Raw genomic sequence first — 21682 nt, forward strand, 5'->3', positions numbered from 1 at the left:
ATTGAACATGGTGGCCTAGTTGCTACTGCTACCACACTTGCAATGTCCTCTGCCTTCAGTATCTGGTTTCGAGAAACTGGATGAAAGGGATGTAAATCAATGGCTATGTTTTAATTAAGGCCTGGTAAATCCTTCTCCCATAAATCTGACATCTCTTCCATCCCTTTCCCGATTATGGGAAGATACGCTGTATCCAATACTATAAAAGCCCATCCCACTCTGACTTGCCAGAAGGCCAGTGACAGCAATCTTTGGTTACTGACATAAACATATGCACAAAGGAAAAACTTGTGTGGCAGCTTTTGCTGAAAATGACAAGTAATTAATATATACTTGAAATATATATATATATATTTATTTATTAATATTTCTATAATATTAATATTTCTATAATACACATTCAACTAAGGTCTACTCAAAGTGGACCCATTAAAATTAATGGACTTAAATTTAAATGGGTCTGTTCCAAGGAATATGACCAGCATTGGATACAACCCAATGGCTTTTTTCAGTTACCTTAAAAAATTATATTAAAACATTAGTTAAGTATTTTCTTCTGATAATGGGAGCGGCATAAAGGACATATGGGTCTTTCTCCCAAGGAGAAGTCTTCAAATGCTTGAACACAGGTACTATGAAACATGTGTGAACAGGAGAGCAGAACGGTCTTGCTGGAGCATGATGGGTAGCTGGCTTGGGGCATTCCGTCCTGCAGGTGAGTGGGGTAGATGAGCGGCATAATGCAAATTGGGCAGTCAACTATGTCTTGCCGGAACGCCTGAAACAAAGAAAATGGTAAGCATAGAAAATACTGAACTGGCTGAATAGCAACACTTTGTATTCATACACAAAAAAGTCCAAAAGAACGTGAAAAAAAGAGAAAGAAAATTGGCTTTGAAATGTTCATTTTTGCAACAGCTCTTAAGCTGACAGAACAGTTGAAACTGGAATTATACTAGACTACACCAACTTTTGCAGCACTAAAGTCTGTCAGTCATTTCTGGTCAAATAATAAAATACTCAAAATGTTTCACTGATGAAAGATGGGAGAAAATAAATATTTAAATGTAGTAAAGAGTTCTAGTGGGTTTGTAGGGTAGGGCAATATCTGGTTTTCAACATCACGATACAGCACCAGCTAAATATCATGATAAAATGTAAGGAAGTAGATTTAATAAAAATAAATAAACTTCCATAGAATATATTTAATATATTTTCAACTTATTTAAGAGTAGTTTAAGTGATTTACTAGTCAAGTTGCATCTGCTTCCCCACTCGGAGGTCTAAGTGGAATCTATGCATGCATAAGCCCAACTTCGACTTTCCTGGGAGTAAGTCTCAATGAATTCAGTAGTGCTTGCTTGTGAGTAGACACTCATTTGCTTGCATTGCTTACAGACACACTCCCCATCATTCTCACATAGTACCCAACTTCCATTTCAGCATAAGGCAGGCAGCTAAATCTTCTCCCCTCCACCCCCTCCACAGAAGGGCTCCCCCAAAACCCCCATACTACCAATCTCTCCCTATTTATCAAAGGGAGGGAGGGAGGGCAAGCAAGCAAATACTGTCTCCTTTACATCAATTTTTTTAATCTTCCTTTTTAATATGGAGGAAAGCTATTTAGGGGAAACCAACAACATAAACACCATAAAAATGAAAACTCTACCCCCTCTTTTTTTTCACCAGTGGGGGGTGAGTGTGAGGGAAGAAAGAAGAGCTTTCCAATTCTTTTTTTACATTCTGTCTACTTTGCTGCTGGATCTTTGATTGTCTAGCCTGGAGGGGGGGGTGTTCCTCCTGGACTGTTAGCAGGCTCTGCATAATTAGCAGACCTCTTGGGCGAGAGCAGGAAGTTAGGCTTAAAGAGTTGGTTTGTGTGTTTGCAAGGGGTTACCAACAGCCAGCCACTCTCCTTATTTCTCAGTGAGGTTGAGTGAGAACAAAGCAGAGAGAGAGATGGTGTGGAAGATACTGGTTAAGCTTAAAGAGTTTGCTGGTTTGTGTGAGGGGTTTGGAAAGAGTGAAGAGTGAGAGAGCAAACAAAGCAGGAGAGCTGATGCCTGCAAAGTATCAGCTGAGCTACCCTCTGGGAAGCTGTCAAGTCTCCACCTTTTGTTCTCGGTATATTGCCTTGTTGAAACACTTATCACAATACCATTTCAATACCAGTATTTGAGATGGCAATTTATTGCACAGCCCTAGTGGGTTGTGACTATTAAGATCGGGTAAAGAATCTCTGGCCCACAAGCCTAATTTCTGCATTTATAAAAGTATTTTTGTACCATCATATAAAATATCATCGTGGTGCTCAACTATAAAATATAAAACACATTTAAAAACAATCCTTAAAGTGACTTGCTAATCAAATTAAAGGTAAAGGTAAAGGTACCCCTGACCGTTAGGTCCAGTCGTGACCGACTCTGGGGTTGCGGCGCTCATCTCGCTCTATGGGCCGAGGGAGCCAGCGTTTGTCCACAGACAGCTTCCGGGTCACGTGGCCAGCATGACTAAGCCGCTTCTGGTGAACCAGAGCAGCGCACGGAAAGGCCGTTTACCTTCCTGCCAGAGCGGTACCTATTTATCTACTTGCACTTTGACGTGCTTTCGAACTGCTAGGTTGGCAGGAGCAGGGACCGAGCAACGGGAGCTCACCCCGTTGCGGGGATTCGAACCGCCAACCTTCTGATCAGCAAGTCCTAGCCTCTGTGGTTTAACCCACAGCGCCACCCGTGTCCCTAGGCTAATCAAATTAATCAACTGCAAATACCTGTAGGCATGATAAAGTCTAAAGTCACAAGCAACGATACCTGTCGAATCTCTGCTGGAAAGTGTGCCATAGCATGGTAGCAGTGACACAAAATACCTGGGGTATAAGGGTTCAAGAGGTCCTTAAGGTACGTTCATGCCTCTGAATTTGGCCCATTCTGAGCGCACATACTTATCTGTCAACTGACCTAATATGATTACAGAGATCTCCTTATTTCCAAGTTTTGGTGCTAAGCACTACAGCTCTTAAAATCGGAGATTAGCCTGAACTTGTTCTTGAAATCTGAATTGCCTGACCATATGATGTATAAGATGGATAGCTCTCTCAAAAATGGCCCATGGAGGGTGGGTGAGTTCTGATCAAGCCCTGGCACTGAAAATGGTTCCCTGAACTTGCTCAATGGGTTAGATCACTAAGATGCCAACAGTGAATAGGATGAAGGGTTAATGCAACAAATCAGGTAACTACACTCTGTGCTGGACAGGTGGTAGAACTCTAAGGTATGTTATGTTAAAGCTTCAAGAACAAGCTGGCATTGGCAACCACCAATAGCTGGCTTTGCTGGCATTGGCAACCACCAATAGCTGGCTTTCTGACTTGGGTCAGAAAAAGTAGTCCACCACTTTGTTCAACTCCTAAGCTCACAGGTAATGATGCAGAAGTAGCCCAGCCAGCCAATCCTCCCTCATGGGAGTAGCACATGCACATCACTGGAAAAGGGAGGATAAAAATGTAAATAATAGGTACAAAAAAGGCTGCTACCAGTCAATTAAGACAAAGCACAGGAGGTAGAGTCAGTCTTTTAGCTAGGTTGAAGTAATACACATTTTTGTCTCTGAAACCAACCTGCATCTGTATCTTTTCCCATTCAACTTCATCTATGCCTGGGCCCAACTTCTTGTCTAGCTGCTGAAACACGTTTTGACTTTCAGCTACATTAGAATCAATCTCGGAGAAGAGTTCGTCTATGCGGGTATCGTATGAATTCAATAATCGTTGGCAGATCTCTGAAAACTGAAAGGTAAGACAAAGATTTTACTCCCATTGTAATAGGTTGCAAGCAGATCTGAAGAGTATATGAGGCATCAGTGCCAGGGTTGCCTCCATTGCAGGGAGCTGAGACACACCCTTATGGCTTTAAAAATGAATCCTATTCCCTATGCACATTACTAGCTTTGTATCTGCTTCTCACCCAGAATGTGGGGCCACAATCCAGAAGGTGCTCTCAATCAGGATTAGGACCCTTTGCCTGTTTTCTACCTAAAACTGCTCCAGGCTATTTGACACTGAATGAAGTTTCCTAAATATTTTTATTTATTTTATTTATTCAATTTCTATACTGCCCTTCATCTGAGGATCATAGGGGAGTTTTCCTCCTGTCAGTAAGACCAAAGTCAGTGTTTGCAATTAATCTATTTTTATTTATGAAACATCCCAAAGTGTTCAGCAATAAAAACATTTAAGAAAACAATTTCAAATGTGATACTGATGAAAAATCTATAGTTAAAAGGCTTGTTGAAAAAGGAAGGTCTTCAACAAACACCAAAAATATAAATTTGTAATGTAAATTGTATTAAAAAATAAATTTTGGGGGGATCCTAATGTTTTCCTTTCTGGACTGATTGGAGTGTTCCCACGTCTCCTTCACTCCAGCACTTCCCCTCCTGGGGTTGGGGAACTTTTGGGAATGGTTTATGATATGGTGTTGTGGGCTGAAAACACAAGGAGAGGTGGCAGAAACCACCCCTTTCACTTTACATGAATGGATAAGCAACTTAGGATCCAAGCAGTTATATGTTTTCTTCAAAGGAAAGGTAGTTAATTAATGAATAAAAGGAAAATATCCTGTTAAAAAACTGGGATATCTTTATTTCCCAGAAAAGCTGTATGGAAAAGAATGCTATATTTAAGAAATTAATTTTGTATCTACTTCGTGACCTCTCTGCCCTTCAACTTGAACAACATGACAAAGTGGAGGCCTTCTAAATATTTTTATCAATATGTAAAGCACCATCAGTCACAAGTTTTAGGCAGCGCCCAAGAACAAGATTAAATTAAAGATGCACACAAAAGCATTGAGGTGAACTTTGTCCACCCAAGGGGAACCCTTTTAAAGCAATCCATCTTTATGTCAGCAAATTGCTTACTAATGTGTTGACTTTAAAGTAAAATGAAAAGACTGGAATTTACAGCATATCAATGAATCAGTTGATAAGCTTTTACTGGTTTAAAATCCTCATAGCCTTGCTGCCTGGAGCCACATCAAGTTAGCAACAGAATGTTTGCCATCTCTATGTGATAAAGGAAGTCAAATGGCTAAACAAACTCATGGACCATTATGCTGTTTGGTGAGATTTAAATTAAAATCTTTGGGAAGAAGTCACATGGTGGGGAAGGAGGATACTAGAACAAGCTGCACTGTTTTACAAATAATATACCTAGCTTCTTAAACAATTGTCTGCATTTTTAGCTAAGTTTAAGATAATGCATTTGAAAAGATTTAATTACAGCCATAAAATATCTTACTTCAATTAGATGACATATACAAGCAGAGTTCTAGATAAGGATCAAAGAAATTCACTACCAAGCACACTGAATTCTAGGCAACACTTCACTCTGTGTATACATTGGTGTTAAAAATTAGCATAGCTTGGTTGCAGTAACCTTTTGCAACCCCTTTGATGTTTATTAGTAAAATCTTGAATGGATTAATAAAAAGGCTACTGTGCCACAGTCAGACAAATAAAATACATTCTACTTAGCAGTGCCATTTTAAACACAAGGTCTAACTGTAGAATTTCTTTACCAGTACAAAACCTGCTCCTTCTTTTGTGTGTTACTGCCAAAGGAAGTCAATATATATTTTAATACATTTTACTCAGCCATCTTTTTGAAGCATTTTTAACTGTGTGGTTCTTTAACTTTTGAAAAGGTAAGACTTCCATATTAAAATGCTTTTTTGCAATCTAGAAACACCAGTTTTGGAGGATCACAGGGTGACATTACAATCTTATGCATGTTTACTCAAAACTAAGGCATGCAAGGATTGACTTCTAGGTAAATGTGCAGAGGATTGCAGACTAAGTGCCTTAAGAAACTGATATTTACAGTGCAATCCTATATGTTTACTCAGAATTAAGCCCCACTGATTTGGATGGGACTTACTTCTCATGTAAGTGTACTGGATAGCTTTGAACCTACAGTGATTAATAGCGTGCAGAATCAGCCATAACTTTCACTTGCTAGTAAAATACTACAGTATTTTTTGTATATATCTAATGGAAATCTGTGTGCATCTTCCTGGGTGCTTGAATTATAAATGATAAAACATATGAATAAACCAAGTTTCTCTTTAACTATGAAAGCCATCTTGTTGTTTCTGCAGGCTATGTTTTTTTATCTTCGAAGTTGCTTAATCTATCAGTAGGTACTTGTAGATAAGTAATGTGAGCAACACAGATGATGCTGATAAGGACACATGCTCTTGATTTGTGTCATTCTTTTGGTCTGCATGAATGTATCCAACAATGGCAACATCATGATTTCATGGAACAGATTAAGTGGTAAGGGACTGGGAGGGGCTGGTTGGCAGGAGGCAGTACCCGTGTTTAAATTATTGTATCTTTGCATAAATAGCAGCTATATGAACAAGTCTTGTGTCCCCAAATACAGCCACTTCACTCCCCCACTTTTGTGAGCAAGCAAACATACCAGGAAGTAATCAGTTAATTATTGTTTCTCTATCCATTTTCTATATCAGACCCCTGGACTAGGTATTAGAACAGGGCTTTCCCCCCACAAGTGGCCCATGGATCAACTGCAGTTCCTTCCATGGCTATTTGCAACTTCCTGAGAACTTCCTGGCAGTGCAGAGAGAGGAGGAAGAATATGTACTAGGACTGAGGAAAAAATAAGAGACTAAGAAAAACGAATTAAAGAGTTAACAGTTACAATGTAACACCGTTAATATAATGATGCTGCCTCTTATGTACAAGTCATCTGAGTGGTTTTAGTAGTGTGCCCGTGTTAGAAATAAGCAGCAAGGATATGGCAACTAAGGAAGAGTTGGTATGGTTGATCAGATTTTTTAAAATAATGAAAACAGAAGAAAATCTTTAGAAGGAAAAGGCAAATTTTACTTTATGGAGGGTCTGAGGGGCCTGAACACCTATTGTCGTGTTTTTGTTGAAATTAATATGAAAGCTTCCTTGTATGTGAGCTGTGTCAGTATTTCTCAGCCAGGAGGCATCCCATCTCCAGGGGCTTATGAAGATATTCTGTGTGTGTGAGGGTATTTCAAAAAAAATATGTACAATAGAAGTAAAAAACTGAACAGCATGAAATTTCCATCCATTTGAACGTTAAAATAAAATAATTAGGGAAGTTGGGTTTGAAGTTAGTGGTGGGATTTCTGTATAGTGGTACCTTGGGTTAAGTACTTAATTCGTTCCGGAGCTCCGTTCTTAACCTGAAACTGTTCTTAACCTGAAGCACCACTTTAGCTAATGGGGCCTCTTGCTGCTGCCGCGCCACCGGAGCACGATTTGTGTTCTCATCCTGAAGCAAAGTTCTTAACCTGAGGTACTATTTCTGGGTTAGTAGAGTCTGTAACCTGAAGCATGCATGTGTAACCCGAGGTACCACTGTATTAGCTAAAATGGGGCATCAGTTAAAACAGGTTGAGAAGCACTGCTCTAGATCATGGCCAGCGACTACGATTATGCAAGCTGTAGCTCAGCCAACTTTTCTTTATATTTAGCTTTCTACCTTTAATTCCATAAGTGCATATTTTCAAGTTGTACAGATTGCATTTTAAGATTAAGACTGAAGCTTGATTAACATGTTACGTTTTGATGTGATAAAGTCACCTTGAGGTGATTTCCCCATATCAGTTTTGAGAGGCAAATATATTGTTTAAATATGCCCTCACATGGTGAGAGCTAGTAATTACTGTGACACAGTAAAGCATTGAAGCAATTTTTTTAACTAGGTGTGGGAAGATTCAAACCACGCATCTTAGATTGTAACTGATGCAGTAAAGCCAACTCAGAGTGATTTTGCTGCATTGAAAAGCAACATGATTGAACCTGAAAGGTCAGAAAGACAGAGAGCATGATGGGCGAGAGGACATGGTTTCTTACTGTCATAATCATTATTTCCTTTTGTTACAATATACATACTGTATTTTTCGCCCTATTGGACGCACTGGCCCATAGGACGCACCTAGTTTTCAGGGGGGGAAATCAAGGAAAAAAATATGATTTCCCCCCCGCAGCTCTGGGAGCAGCGGACAGGGTGCACGCAGCCTGTGCGCTACTCCAAGACCTTCTCCCTGCTTTTGCGGGAGGTGCCGGAATTCCCCCACCTCCCGCAAAAGCCCACAGGAGGGAGAAGGGACGGACTCGGCCAGTCAGTCCCTTCTCCCTCCTCGGGGAAAAGCCCCCAAGAGCGGCACACTCTTCAAAGGCTGCGCGGCTCCTACGGGCTTTTCTACGAGGTGGGGGAATTCCCACACCTCCTAGAAAAGCCAGCAGAAGCCGCAGAGCCCCTTTAAAGAGCGTGCGGCTTTTGCCTGCTTTTGCGGGAGGTGGGGGAATTCCCCCATCTCCCGCAAAAGCCCACAGGAGGGTTGGAGAGTAGCGGGAAGGCATCGCACGCCTTCCCGCTGCCCCCCAATCTCTGGGGCTGGCGATGGGGGAAGCGCTGCTTTCCCCACTGCCAGCCTCAAACCCGGATTGGAGAGTAGCGGGAAGGCGTCACTCGCCTTCCCGCTGCCCCCCAATCTCTGGGGCAGGCGATGGGGGAAGCGCTGCTTTCCCCACCGCCAGCCTCCAACCCGGGTTGGAGAGTAGCGGGAAGGCGTCGCTCGCCTTCCCGTTGCCCCCCAATCTCTGGGGCAGGCGATGGGGTAAGCGCTGCTTTCCCCACCGCCAGCCTCCAACCCGGGTTGGAGAGTAGCGGGAAGGCGTCGCTCGCCTTCCCGCTGCCCCCAATCTCTGGGGCAGGCGATGGGGGAAGCGCTGCTTTCCCCACCGCCAGCCTCCAACCCGGGTTGGAGAGTAGCGGGAAGGCGTCGCTTGCCTTCCTGCTGCCCCCCAATCTCTGGGGCAGGCGATGGGGGAAGCGCTGCTTTCCCCGCCGCCAGCCTCCAACCCGGGTTGGAGAGTAGCGGGAAGGCGTCGCTTCCACCATGTACTGTATAGGAGAAAAAACACACCAAAGAACACTTACCTGCAAGTTGGGCTAAACATAAAATGCATTTCCAGGAAAAACCCAGAGTATTTTAAAATATTATCAAGGTGTATTAGGTTTCTGTTGTATAAAGTATAACTTATTCTGAACAATTAAATAAATGCTGGACTTGTTTTGTTTTTATAGCACTATAATTTGAGGTTGAGGAATCTGGGAACATTGTTAAGAATTAAAAAATGCTACACATACCTTTTCTTCAAAGAATTTTTTTCTTAATTTGGCATCTTTTGGAGGCACTGTTTTTCTTAGCTTTTTATACCATTTCCTAACAATATGCCCCCGCCAAAAAGCTTGAATTCTGTAGCAAGAAAAGATACAGATTAAAACACCCAGAATGAAGGCTAGAAATAGGGCTTTGCGAGCTTTGGTGGCTCCTATCTTGGGACTAACAAATAGGATGAAAAAAGAGCTCATTTCTGTCAGTGGTGGCTACTTTAGAGGAATGGCTCTCTATTAAATGGAGCCAAAACTGCTAAGCAAATTTATGGGGCCACCATGCATCCAGAATGCATTTGAACCCGTTATTGTTTTTCGGCTTCCACCACTACTAGACTATGACAGGCTTCCACCACTACTAGAACATAGCCCTTGACTGCGAGCTCCTGACTAGACACTTCCATTTTTTACTATTTCACACCAATTATTGCTACTACAAGTTAGAATGATTTTCTATAGGTAGAAACAGTATTATGGTTTTTCTTTTATCTTTAAAAGCTTGCTAGGAGGTCATTTGGTTTCGCATACATCTACCATCAAAAGCAGTGGTGTCCAAAGAGGGCCAGATTTGATGAAATGGGGGCCCACCAAAGTTGTTCAGCATTTTTTTAGGATTGAAGTTGTTGAGCTATGAGGATTTTACCCCGGGGGGAAAAACTGCCACAGGGGCTGGATTAAACCAACCGGCAGGATGAATTAGGCACCTGGAACGGACTTGGGACATGCCTGATCAGAAGGAAGATTTCCCAAGAACAATAATTTCTAGTAGTTTCATAGTAACTACTATTCCACTGCGCCAGCAGAGGCACTTGCATGAACCACATGGTCTGGAATGAGCCTGGCAAATGATTACACATTTTCTGAGCAAAATCAACCTTAATCTAAAATTAACTTAGTATCTGGCTCAAAGTGAAAATTTGCATAGAAGCTTTGCATCTCTGCTTAAATATGAGACGATTAAATTGTAAAAATTAAATGTTAACCATTAAAATGTAAATAAAAAAAGTTAAAGTATCATTCTCTAGCTCTGGTATGACATTGCACCCATCACTGTGTAGTGTCTTCTGTGTATGAAGATCTTCCAATAAATGTTTCTCAGTGAAAACAGTTTTGTCATTTGCCAGTCATCCTTACCTTGTAGCACACTTTATTTTAAATAGGTGTGCTCCATCATGAATTACTCGGGTCTGATACTGGATCTTTCTACACATTGGACAGGTCTTTTTACCTGCAAATCTTTCAAAAGCTTTCAGGCATGCCTAGAAAAATAACATTCAGTTTTACCTTTAAATCTGCTTGAAATGTGTTTCCCTCACCACCCCACCATCTTTATACATATGAGTTTGTGGGTACAATTTATGCAAAGCTTGCACAGGAACTAGCAGCAGGGGAAATCGAATGTACATGATGCTAAAATTCTGGAAGTGTGTTATTTCAAAGTAATGGAATTGGAATGTGGAGAGGAGTTTCTACAATTCCTGATCTGTTTCTGTTCTTCCTATACTTCCATGTTGTCTAGGCACTTTTTGCCATCCTTATTAGAGCACTACTCAGACTGCCAATTCCAGATTTACTTTAATAAACAGTGTTGGCTCTTTAAAGAGGAATATCAGAATATTAATAAAATAATATATGTAATAAAATAACTATGATGCAGCTAGAGTAAATAAAGAGCCATGCATAGTTAAATGTTGCAAATTGTTTATTCTTATACGCAGTTAAATCTTGCACATTGTTGATTCTGATACACTTAAATGGAATGCAACACTAGGTCCACTGACATAACTAGAACCTCAAGAGTGTATAACTACATGCAATTGTGGTACGTTTGCCTTTATATATATGAATAATAACATTTCACAATAAGATAAAGGACACTGATCCATCTCGCATGTAAAGCTAAGCCAAACCATGGCTTAGTGTGCTCTCTTGGAGATCACAATTACTTTGTTCATTCTTCAATCCTACCATGGAGAACTAAGCCATGGTTTAATTCAGCACATCATCTGAACCTGGGCTCATGGTTTATCTTGCTTCAGATAAGCTATGCTCTGTAAACCAAGATAGGTTCATGATTTACAACATGCCATTGTTGTGCTGAGGAGACAAATCATGAGTCTGGGTTTGGGCAACACACTAGGTTGAACTGCAGCTAAGCTTACAGCAGCAGCAGCATCAGGAACAGAGGAGGAGCAAAACAGCCAGAATCTTTTCTCCAGGCGTTCATGTATTCCTGCTAAACCATGGCTTGGCTTAGTGTTACAAGAAAGAGCAACTACCTCAAAACAGTTTATCCTCAAATTATTTCAACTTGTGAATCTTAGAAACAAAAGCCTGACTTCAACACTTTAAATTCACATTAGTTCTACAATGTACAAGACTGTTTTGATGCACATTTCACTTTTAATAAACGTAGGGTTTACTTACTTTGTGAAACACATGAGAACATGACAGCAGCACCTGTTAGGAGAGAATAAAAACATATTGTGAAACTTAAAAATTCAAAAAATATATACTACTCTTGGTATAACTAGTGAAAATTGCCAATGGCATGTCAGATAAATAGCTTTCATTGAAGAAATAGAATATTTAGGGCTCAATCACAATTTGTAATTCTTTATCTAGCAAAATTTACATTAACCATTTGGGGGAATTGGCTAGAATAATAATCTGCAACTTCAGATCAAGAACAAAAAGTTGCAGTAACTACTTTGAAAAATTGTTTCCTAACCTATATTGGCTTTCCCTTTCTTAAAAGCGTGATTGCAAGCAATTAAGAAATTCTACCTTAGTACAATCGAAATTCCTAAAAATGATCATGAACTCTGCTCAGGAAATGGTGTGGTGGTGATAATAATAAAAACTTATTATTATTATTGACTATAATAAATAAACTTAAGGATCTTCTTCTAAAGTTTTTCAACTCCTGTGGCCTGCTTCTCTCCCCCACTCCCGGTTTACAAAAATGGTGCAACTTTGAGCTATTTCACAAGGCCTAGACCTAAGCTATTTATAGTAGCTACACAAGGTACTCTGTATTAAAAAGCATGTTCCAGCTCTTTGTTGACAGAATACTTCTTGGGGAAGAGGAATTCAATGATTGCTCAGGAGTAGCAAACTATTCCATTCTCTCAGAAACGTTGGGAAGTGATCCAACTTTTCCTATGCCCAACTTCAGCATACATTCTATCAACACACATTGATACAAAAAGACCCTGTGCAGTGGCAAAATGATATAATTTAAGTTTTGCTATCCTCTCCCAGTGCTTTGACTGTGATTCCAGTCCATATTTCAACATATTCATAGGATAGCTGACTTAATGCTAAGACAGACAAAATACCTGTGGCTGAAGTGCAAATTCTTCTCTGCATATGGCACAAGGTTGAACTGAATCTCCTTGTTTTATGGATCGTTGTTTCACATGCTCCCATTCCTCAACGGTTAGTGGCATGGCAGGAGGTTCCACCAACCCAAGTTGCTGAGCTATAGACACAAAGAGCAAAATATGGTAATGACATTGACACACATTAAAGCTTTTTCCTCATGGAAGCTTTCCTACTTCTGTGTACACAAACATACATCCATATACCATGCCAGCACAGGTTTGAAAATAATGGCTCCAATGAAAGTAACAGAATAATAGGCAATCAGTGAATTAAACTTTATTTGTCCCTTTTAAAAATGGAATTCTGTTGGACAGAGTTCTTTCAGACAGTGTGCAGGCTGGCTTTAGTCCCACAAGAAACCACCAAAAATTAATGCTTTGTGCATGTGCACATATTAAATTTATTACTAATCTGAATATTAAAATCTACATTTAAATGAAAAATTAATTGATTTGTTTTATGAACCCTTAAATCTCACTTATTCAGAGTGGCAGATGTGCCATCTGAAAGCAGCACGCAACAGGTAAACTATATTTTTTTCAGGCAAGCAAAACCTCTGACAACTCTTCAACTGAAGTTACTGAGAGAATATGTGCAGTGCAGGGTGCCAACAAACAAAATCCTGAATCAAAATTAGATGGTCAGAACATCTTAGTTTGTAGACTTCAGATCCCATCCCTGTATGTATATTTGTATTTACCTACAATAGCACGGAAACCATTCCATGTTATGACTCACAGAAAGTGCATTGAACAATTAAACAAATGCAGACTGATCAACTGACTGTAAATTTCTTGGAACTTGGAGGCTTATTTGTTTGAACCAGCAGAAGGTGTGATTCACCCTTCCACCTAGTATCTTGGTCATCAAGCCAGTTCAGTGAAGTGTTCTTTGAAGGCAGTTATTAATCCTTTTTGCAGTTCTGAAAGATGTAGCAGGCTTTAATGTTTCTGAGAAATCCTTTGTCATATATGAATTGACTTTCCTCATATACTGCGCAATAGCAGCAGCAAGCCCAGTTTGGGCCTATACAGTATGACTGCGCCAGAGATTTGTGTGCATGTCCAATCTGGATACCTCCCCATTCTGATGGCTTTTTATTTGCATGGGCATTTGCTATGCAGCTTAAAGGTGGGGTGCAAGTGCTTTAAATACACAAATAAATGTAAGGTGCCTTTTTAAAATGCAGTTGAGATATTAGCAGAAAGAAAGCTGCAGAAGAAAGAGGTCCAAGGTGTAGGATGATGTACGGAAACCAAGATCTTAACAATTTTTGGCAGGGTTGAACTATGAAGTCCCTTTGCCCAGAGAGTTACGTGATTGCATACCTACATATCTTAATGAGCTTCCAGTTGCAGACTTCTAAACATACCTGTAAGTATCTAATGTGCTTGCAGGATTAGAGTTTTAAACCTCTGGAAATGCTTGAGTCACATTTTTTAAGTGCCGGGGGAAGGGATTGAAAGGGAAAGAAAGGCTAAATGCTTTTCTGCTATTGGGTTAATAAGAGTGAGCTAGAAACTTTAGGAGTCAGAAAAGTGTAGACATTTGAGCTGGGCAGGCCTTCCTGATTGCCAGATAATATAACATGTTATCTCATGGCACTATTATGTGTTGCCTGTGCAACTCCTGTTTCCTGAGGCAGGATTCTAAGCTTCTGCATCCATGTGTTTTTATTATGAGACACGTCTGCTTCTTGATTTGAAGTGTTTAACTACAGGCATTATTCATGGGTTTGCCCTAAAATCATTATGAAAACATAACTTGTAAAGTTTTGAGCAAGGGGGAGGTAAAGGTTAAGTAAAAGTTTTATGCCCAGACTAGTAACTGCCTTTTGAAAAAGCAATAGTTGCCCAAGTGCTTATCCCACCTGCAGTAATAATACAACTCTAGATGGTGCTAATACAGTTTAATTGCACTGTATTTTCAGTTCACTGATATAAAGAACTCTCTTTCAAAAAGTTATTTATTCTGGAAGGATTGTATTTTGCTATTCTTTATCACAGTGGCAATTTACATATATGGGTGAGGAGGAAGCAATACATTCTTTTAAAGACATTGCCCCTTAACCCAAAGCCAGAGCTACTATTTTAAAGGATGAAGTCACACAATATATTATGCATGCATGCAAGTCCTAGCCTTCGTGAGATACCTCTTTGTGTTAGCAAACATAATGAGTGAACACAATTATCAAAGATATAGTCAGTACCTTATGCGGTTTCCCCCCTCAACCACTGTAATTTATTACATTTCAACTGAAGGTAATCATAGCCATATCAATTCACAAATTAGGTTTTCACATCCCTACCAATTTTTTTTTTTTTACTCTAAGTCTTGAAATGAATTAGCCTTGGTCTTTAAAAGTTTCCTTCTACTTATCATATTTAGAACCTCCATGCTCAGAGACAGTATTTTCTCTGAATAGTAGATGCTTAGGCAAACCAGGTCAGGCTATCTTTGTGCCCTGCTCACAAGCTTCCAAACAGTGCAGACTACATGGGTCTAGTAGGACTCTTCTTCTGCTTTGTTGCAATATGGAAAAAAAAATACTTATTATAATTTAATTAATATTCTTTCAAATAACACATTGTAACATAATTTACCTAACGTGAGAGGCTGAGGACAAGGATCAAGAACATACTCCTTTTCTGGATCTTCATTTTTTTGTTGGTGCCTGCTTGGTTTCTTTAGTCCAGTATCAACTACTGCTCTGACTGTCTCCTTCTTCACAGGTTTGTATGAATTCTTTTTACTCTGTGTCTTTGACTTAAAAGGATCTGCTAATGAAAGATTCTGCAGCTGAAGATTATGTAAAATGTGATCTTGTAATGCCACGGCGATAAGTGCTACAGAGTCTCGTTTCGAGGAACTCCCCTAAATAAAGTTTCATAATTATTATTATAAATTACTTCTGTATGTGTACGTTATGTACTGCATATTAAACAACAAAAGAAATTCAGCCCTTAGCCAATGATGGTTTTTTCACTTGACAGAGGCTTTATACTCTTACAACTCCCATGCTTGAAGTCTTACTAATATACAATTACCATAATATGAAACATAAGATTGATGTTTGACACATCCTAACTTTTACTTATATAAAGGCAAAAGAAATCTTTGATTTATCATTTATATTAAATAAAATAGCAGCAATTTTTAAACTTTTAATTACTGAACCCATAATTATTATGTGCAATAAACTCATTATGAACTATAAAAGTTTGACATGCCTAAACATATTTTGTTTCGATGTAATTAAAAACCAAACCTTAGGCTACTCTTGCCTTCCAAAGCAACTACACATTAAAAAAACCCCATGTCAGTAGATAATATTCTACATACATCAAATGGGCCTATTTATAATACCTTATTGTAAAAGTTACAATTTTTAGCATGTTTTACAACCATACAATTCATGCACCTTGCTATACTTTGTTTGCATCATGGAACTGGAGGCAATGATGATTTCGTTATCTTCAGTATGGAAGGATGCTTCACTGATCTAAACATTTGATAGAACAGACTGTCAAAACTGTGTCCTAAAACAACAAATACAAACACTAGAGAAGTAATTGGAATGATAACCCAAAATATGTGTATGTAGCACACTGGCACATGTTGATGTTGCTCTATGAGACAGGTGGGGCCAGTCTATTATGCCATGAGTCAGTTTCAGCATCACAGCTGAATGCTATAAAACAGGCATGCCTATTTCTGGTGACATATGTGGTGGACAAAAAGTCTTCAGGAATATATTTGGAAGAGCTGACCTCTCAAAGACTTAAGTGAGCTCTTATAAAATACATTTCTCAGTTCTTCAATTGTTCCTACAGTTTCCATGTCACAGGTTTAACATTATTTTTCATTGTTGCTTGGCCATCCTAGATGGTTGACCAAAACCTGAAGCAAGCTGCTTTCTTCTAAAATGTTTCAAATAGTCTACATTTTGTATTAGATAAAAAATAATTTATTAACTTAAGATTTCCTCTTGACTTCTTTAATAATATTCAAAGCATGACTGACTAGATGAGCTACTAGTTCCTTTATTCTTCCACAATATAAAAATCTTCTTTCTCGGTCATCTTCTGTTTCTAATTGTCTCCCAGTACTACCTCTACACTCACTTATGGTATCTTCTTATTAATCAGAAACCTTGGCCTCCCCATTTGCTAATCTTTGCTGTAACCAAAAATCTTACTTTTTTTTGCGAATTATCTGTAAATATGCACCACATTACTATCTTAAGGATATAATTCCAAGCATAGTTACTTGAAGTAATTATTACTTTAAATCAACAGGACGTGCTCCAAAGCATGGACAGGACTGAGCAGCAACATTTAATTAGACAAAATCTAGTAAAAGATAATTGCAACTAAATCCCTTTGAAAGCAACGGGATGTGAGTTTGTTGTAACTAAGCTAAGCATCATTTCTTTCAGGGGGACTTCAGAACAGACTGTTAGTGGATTGTGTGATTGTGTCCATTGTGGTTTTCCCTCTACTGGCACCCAACACCCCATAACACTGTGCTTTATTTATGATTCCTACTTCGATCACCCCCCTCTACTTCCCTCCAAATACAACCTCTTAATCTTATGAACACATAAGATGCATTAACAAGAATTCAATTTTATCCTGATTTTTTAAAAAGCTCAAGTACAATGTAGCTCTCCTCCAACTGTCAATAAACTGATCAACAAAAACATTGTCTGGCAGGTAACTAGTATTGCATTGTGCACCTGCCAGACTGGCTGGGCCAGGCTCTGTCCAGATGAATGCTGGGAAGCCAATGGCCTTCTAAATATTGGTGTACTCTCACTCCCACCACCCTCAGTCTAAAAGGCCTATAGTCAGGGGAAATGAGAATTGTAGTCCACAACATCTGTAGGGCAATAGGTTTCCGAGCTGTGCTCTATACTACTTCTACCTGTTCATATTTTTCATCACAGCCCTTTAATCTACATCTTCCTACTGAAGCTAAGCCTAAATAAGGACATCTGAAATGGATGTGTAATCTTCCTTTGCCATCTTCCTCTTCTATAGCAAACTTTGGAATACAGCATGTAACTTCCTTGGTGCAGGGGACTCTTCATTTTACTGTGATACCAAATAAAAGTTTGATTTGCTTTTTATAAAACTGATTCTTCCTCTGGGTTCCTCACTTGGATATCATAATGCCAGAAGGTTTTGCATGCTCCTCCCAACTTTTCCATCTTTTAAAAATTTAAAATTAAATTTAAATGTTTTTACTCACTGATCCCATAGGGCCCCAGCTCCAATACTGTGGTGCTAAAAGGTTTATTATTATTAAAAAATCCAGTCCTCTAGAATCTCTCCATTTTAAAAAAGGTCACTGTGATGCCAATCTGTGTTGTGACCTGTACCTCTAAATTTGTCCTTTTCAAAATAAATCAAGAATTGGCCCTGTGCATTTTGACACACAGCCTCTGGAGTGCTGACCATGGATGCAAAAGGTTATCCACCCCTGGTTTAACAGCTGGTTGTTTTAAATCAGGGCTCCCTCTGGTTGTTGTTGGAATTCAACGCCAACCAACTTTCAAAAAATAATGTTTTTACTGATCATTCTCACAGGTCCCTTGCTGTGATTCCAAAAGGTGAGTCTCACCCCTGATTTGGTATCTTGTCATTTTAAATCGGGGATCTCTCTAGGTGTAGTTGGACACAACCTCAGCTAATGGTGAGGGGAGTTGCTATGCCCTTATAAAATGTGTGTTTTTTTGGAGGGGGGCGCTACTGGCTTGTTGTTTTGATTTTTATTATGTATTTTGTGGTTTTATATCTTGATTTTATTCTGTGAACTGCCCCGAGACCCACAGGTAAAGGGCGGTATATAAATTCAATAAATAAAAATAGAGGGCTACATATTTTCGCATCCCAATTTAAAATTATTGTAAAGCACTTTGAGCATGAATCGCATAGCATAAATGAAACAGAAAAACTTTACAAAGAGTCCAGCAGTGTCATAGGAGCAAACTCCTAGGGGTCAAGGGCCCTTTGCTCCCCCCCATAAATTATTTGAGGGGTCCCTCCCCCTCCCAAAGTTGATGGGAATTGCCTTTCGAATGGTTTGTGCATGCATCGTTTCAAGTGATCGATTATGCAGGGCAGGGATTAATTGCCCCCCAGAATACTGTATTTTATTCAAGTTGGCATGGGTAGGCAAACTAAGGCCCAGGGGCCGAATCCGGCCCAATCACCTTTGAAATCCGGCCTGCGGACGGTCCAGGAATCAGTGTGTTTTTACATGGGTAGAATGTGTCCTTTTATTTAAAATGCATCTCTGGGTTATTTGTGGGGCATAGGAATTCGCTCTTCCCCCCCCTCCAAAATATAGTCCGGCCCCCCACAAGGTCTGAGGGACGGTGGACCGGCCCCCTGCTGTAAAGGTTTGCTGACCCCTGGTTAAGAGTGTCCCATCAGGACAAGGGAGACTTTTTCAAACTTCCACCATCAGCCAGGCAGCTCACAGATGGAGACCAATTTGCCGAAGTTACCTCACAGGCTTTTCGTTAGGATAATGGGGAAAGAGGACGGCGTGCGCTGCTTGAAGCATCTTGGAAGAAAGGCGAGATGTTGGTTTTATTTCATTTAACGAATTTTTACCCCGCTCTTCAGAAAAGGGTGGAGGGAAGGCTCCAGAGCGGCTTACAAACGGCTAAAGAAAAGTCCCTGCCCTCAGGGTTGTGCTACATAAAAGAAAAGGAAAAAGGGTCAGGAGGGAGGAGGAAACAAGCAAACTCTTGGATATGAATGATGAAATAAACAGATTAACAGTAGTGCCCCCGCTCCAGATTCCCCCCCTCAGCTTGCCTGCCTCCCGCGACGTTTCTCTCCCTCGCCCCTCCAACACTCCGACCTGGTCAACCGCTCTTTCCCCCCCTCAGGCTCGGCCACGCGCCCGGTTGCTAAGCGACCAGGCTCGCCCAAACAGACTGTGTGCCCGCGCGCATGTGTTTTAGCGAAGAGCGCGGCGCGCGCGCCCACCGGCGACGGTTGAGCGCGAGCGAGAAAGATTCGTTGTGATTGGAGGTTTCAGCGCACGCGAGCGACCGACGGAACGAACGTCTGCGGCGCGCGGGAGGAGACGCAAAGCGGCGAGGAAGAGGGAAGGCGCAGGCGCGTACGCACCTCTGGCGGTGGGCTGCTCAGGTGGATCCGGCGCGTGGACGCTGTGAACGCTGCTGCTGCTGCTGCTGCTTATTTTGTTAGGCGACCGCAGTAGAACGTGTTTCGCTTGGAAGAGAGCTGGAGGGTGGTCGGTCTACGAGACCCCTCATTCTCCTAGTTAAGAGTAGCCAATAGTGAGCACCTGCTTTGTAGGCGCTTCCTATTTCTGTTTCCTCAGGTTTTTAAGAGTTACCAAAGTAAGCATTTTAAGGAACATAGGATTCTGCCTTATACTGAGGCTGTATGCACGCGCATCCCTCCAGGACCCCGTGGAGACAGTCTTTGTTTTTGCTATGTAGTTTACCCACAGTCGAGAGGTATCACATTTTTTTTTTTTTGCCCCTGAAAAGCGCTTCTTGGAAAACTGATTTCATTCCGAATATAAAACTTCATTGCAGACTGATTCTGTGTTATTCTGCACTGGGTCCTCTCGAAAGTCTACACCGACTGGCTGTGACATCCTTCAGGGTTTTCAACTAGGGTCTCGGGTTGAACCTGGGACTTTGTGTATGCAAAGTAGGTCCCCTGCCATTGAGTTATGGCACTTAGGACAATTTAATTTTACTCTATTTAACTAGCTTGTTCGCTGTGATAATTTGTATGCATTATATTTTCATTACTACTATTTAAAATTGTACTTTTGCTTTCTTACTATTTTGTTGTTTGCCATGGGAACTTGGGTTGATGTTGAAAGTATGGGATATAAATTCAAATCAAACCTTGATTGCTGCAGTGAGTGACCAGTGCCAAGGAAACAAAATAAAAAGCACATAAAGCACATTATCCAAATGTGTATAGCAGAGTGAAAGAGAATAAAGAGAATAAAAATACAGTAACCAAAAGAGAGCATCACACTGCTTTTTAGTCTTCCCTGCTCATGCACACAATCCCATATATCATTAGTGTGAAGATGAGCCCCTCATATGTTCACTTGATACTCCTGGCTTGAGTGGCATGCCTGTGACAACTGAGTGTAGACATGCAACCCTGCTAGCAGACAGATTAGCAGTGTGGCCAGCAATACATCAAGAGGGCCATGTTGCAGATGGAACTTCAAAGCAGGGTTACTATGAAACTGTTATTTGCCTTATTCCAGGCTTCCCCAAACTCAGCCCTCCGGATGTTTTTTTTAAGACTACAATTCCCATCATCCCTGACCACTGGTCCTGCTAGCCAGGGATCCTGGGAGTTGTAGGCCAAAAACATATGGAGAGCCGAGTTTGAGGAAGCCTGCTATTCCTTTATGATTATGGAAACACGTGTACAGATCATCCTCTATTGAAATGAATGAGGAGCAGGAACAGTGTGTCTTGTTTTGCTGTTGGAGGTGAAATGAGAAGTGCCATCCTGCCCTGCTGTTGTTGCCATGCGTCCCAGTTTCGGCCATACTGCTTCTGTCACTGGTGGAGAAGCATTGCCGATTGCTGGTGAGATCTCACTGATTTCCAGGAAAATCTTGTGCACTCCGCAAGATCTCATGCAATTTCAGCAAGATGTTGTGCTGATGCCAGTGCAACTTCACTACCCACAGGGGTGTTGACTCGGGATGTGCTGGCCCTGATGAGAAGCTTCACCCTGCAGGAATTATGTGCACATCAGGGTTCTGGGTCACATTCATGAGTATAAGCTATGTTTTCATTGTACAGTGGTACCTCGGTTTACAGACACTTCAGGTTACATACGCTTCAGGTTACAGACTCCGCTAACCCAGAAATAGAACCTCGGGTTAAGAACTTTGCTTCAGGATGAGAACAGAAATTGTGCTCCAGCGGCGCGGCAGCAGGAGGCCCCATTAGGTAAAGTGGTGCTTCAGGTTAAGAACAGTTTCAGGTTAAGAATGGACCTCCGGAACAAATTAAGTACTTAACCT

At 40.7% G+C, this 21682-nt stretch overlaps 1 protein-coding gene across 3 annotated transcripts; it reads right to left on the reverse strand.

Annotated features, from left to right (window-relative positions):
• Positions 1 to 90: 90 nt before the first annotated feature.
• On the reverse strand, positions 91 to 19620 carry RNF32 (ring finger protein 32). 3 transcript variants are annotated; one of them, XM_083579971.1, is made up of 10 exons: positions 19456 to 19515; positions 19140 to 19331; positions 16047 to 16127; positions 15229 to 15499; positions 12580 to 12722; positions 11666 to 11698; positions 10373 to 10497; positions 9212 to 9320; positions 3617 to 3784; positions 91 to 778 (listed from the first exon to the last, which is right to left on the reverse strand). In XM_083579971.1, exons 3-10 carry the CDS (start codon positions 16068 to 16070, stop codon positions 539 to 541), a joined length of 1113 nt encoding a protein of 370 aa, XP_083436097.1. In that variant the 5' UTR covers positions 16071 to 16127; positions 19140 to 19331; positions 19456 to 19515; the 3' UTR covers positions 91 to 538. The 3 variants fall into 3 exon arrangements, with proteins under 3 accessions (XP_083436097.1, XP_083436095.1, XP_083436096.1); XM_083579969.1 differs by lacking the exon at positions 19140 to 19331 and having other exon boundaries at positions 19456 to 19620; XM_083579970.1 differs by lacking the exon at positions 19140 to 19331 and having other exon boundaries at positions 19502 to 19594.
• Positions 19621 to 21682: the final 2062 nt, after the last annotated feature.

This window comes from Podarcis filfolensis (assembly GCF_964270895.1).
Source record: "Podarcis filfolensis genome assembly, chromosome: 12".
NCBI lineage: Eukaryota > Metazoa > Chordata > Lepidosauria > Squamata > Lacertidae > Podarcis > Podarcis filfolensis.

Bases quoted from the DNA above. Each gene is read 5' to 3' on its own strand.
- RNF32 (XM_083579969.1), bottom strand. From the start codon at position 16,070: ATGATGCAAACAAAGTATAGCAAG. The intron at 12,723-15,228 runs GTAAATTATGTT...TTGTGTCTATAG, and splicing joins TCCTCAGCCTCTCACGTTAG to CTCAGCAACTTGGGTTGGTG. The intron at 11,699-12,579 runs GTATTTTGTCTG...CTCTCCTAACAG, and splicing joins AATTTGCACTTCAGCCACAG to GTGCTGCTGTCATGTTCTCA.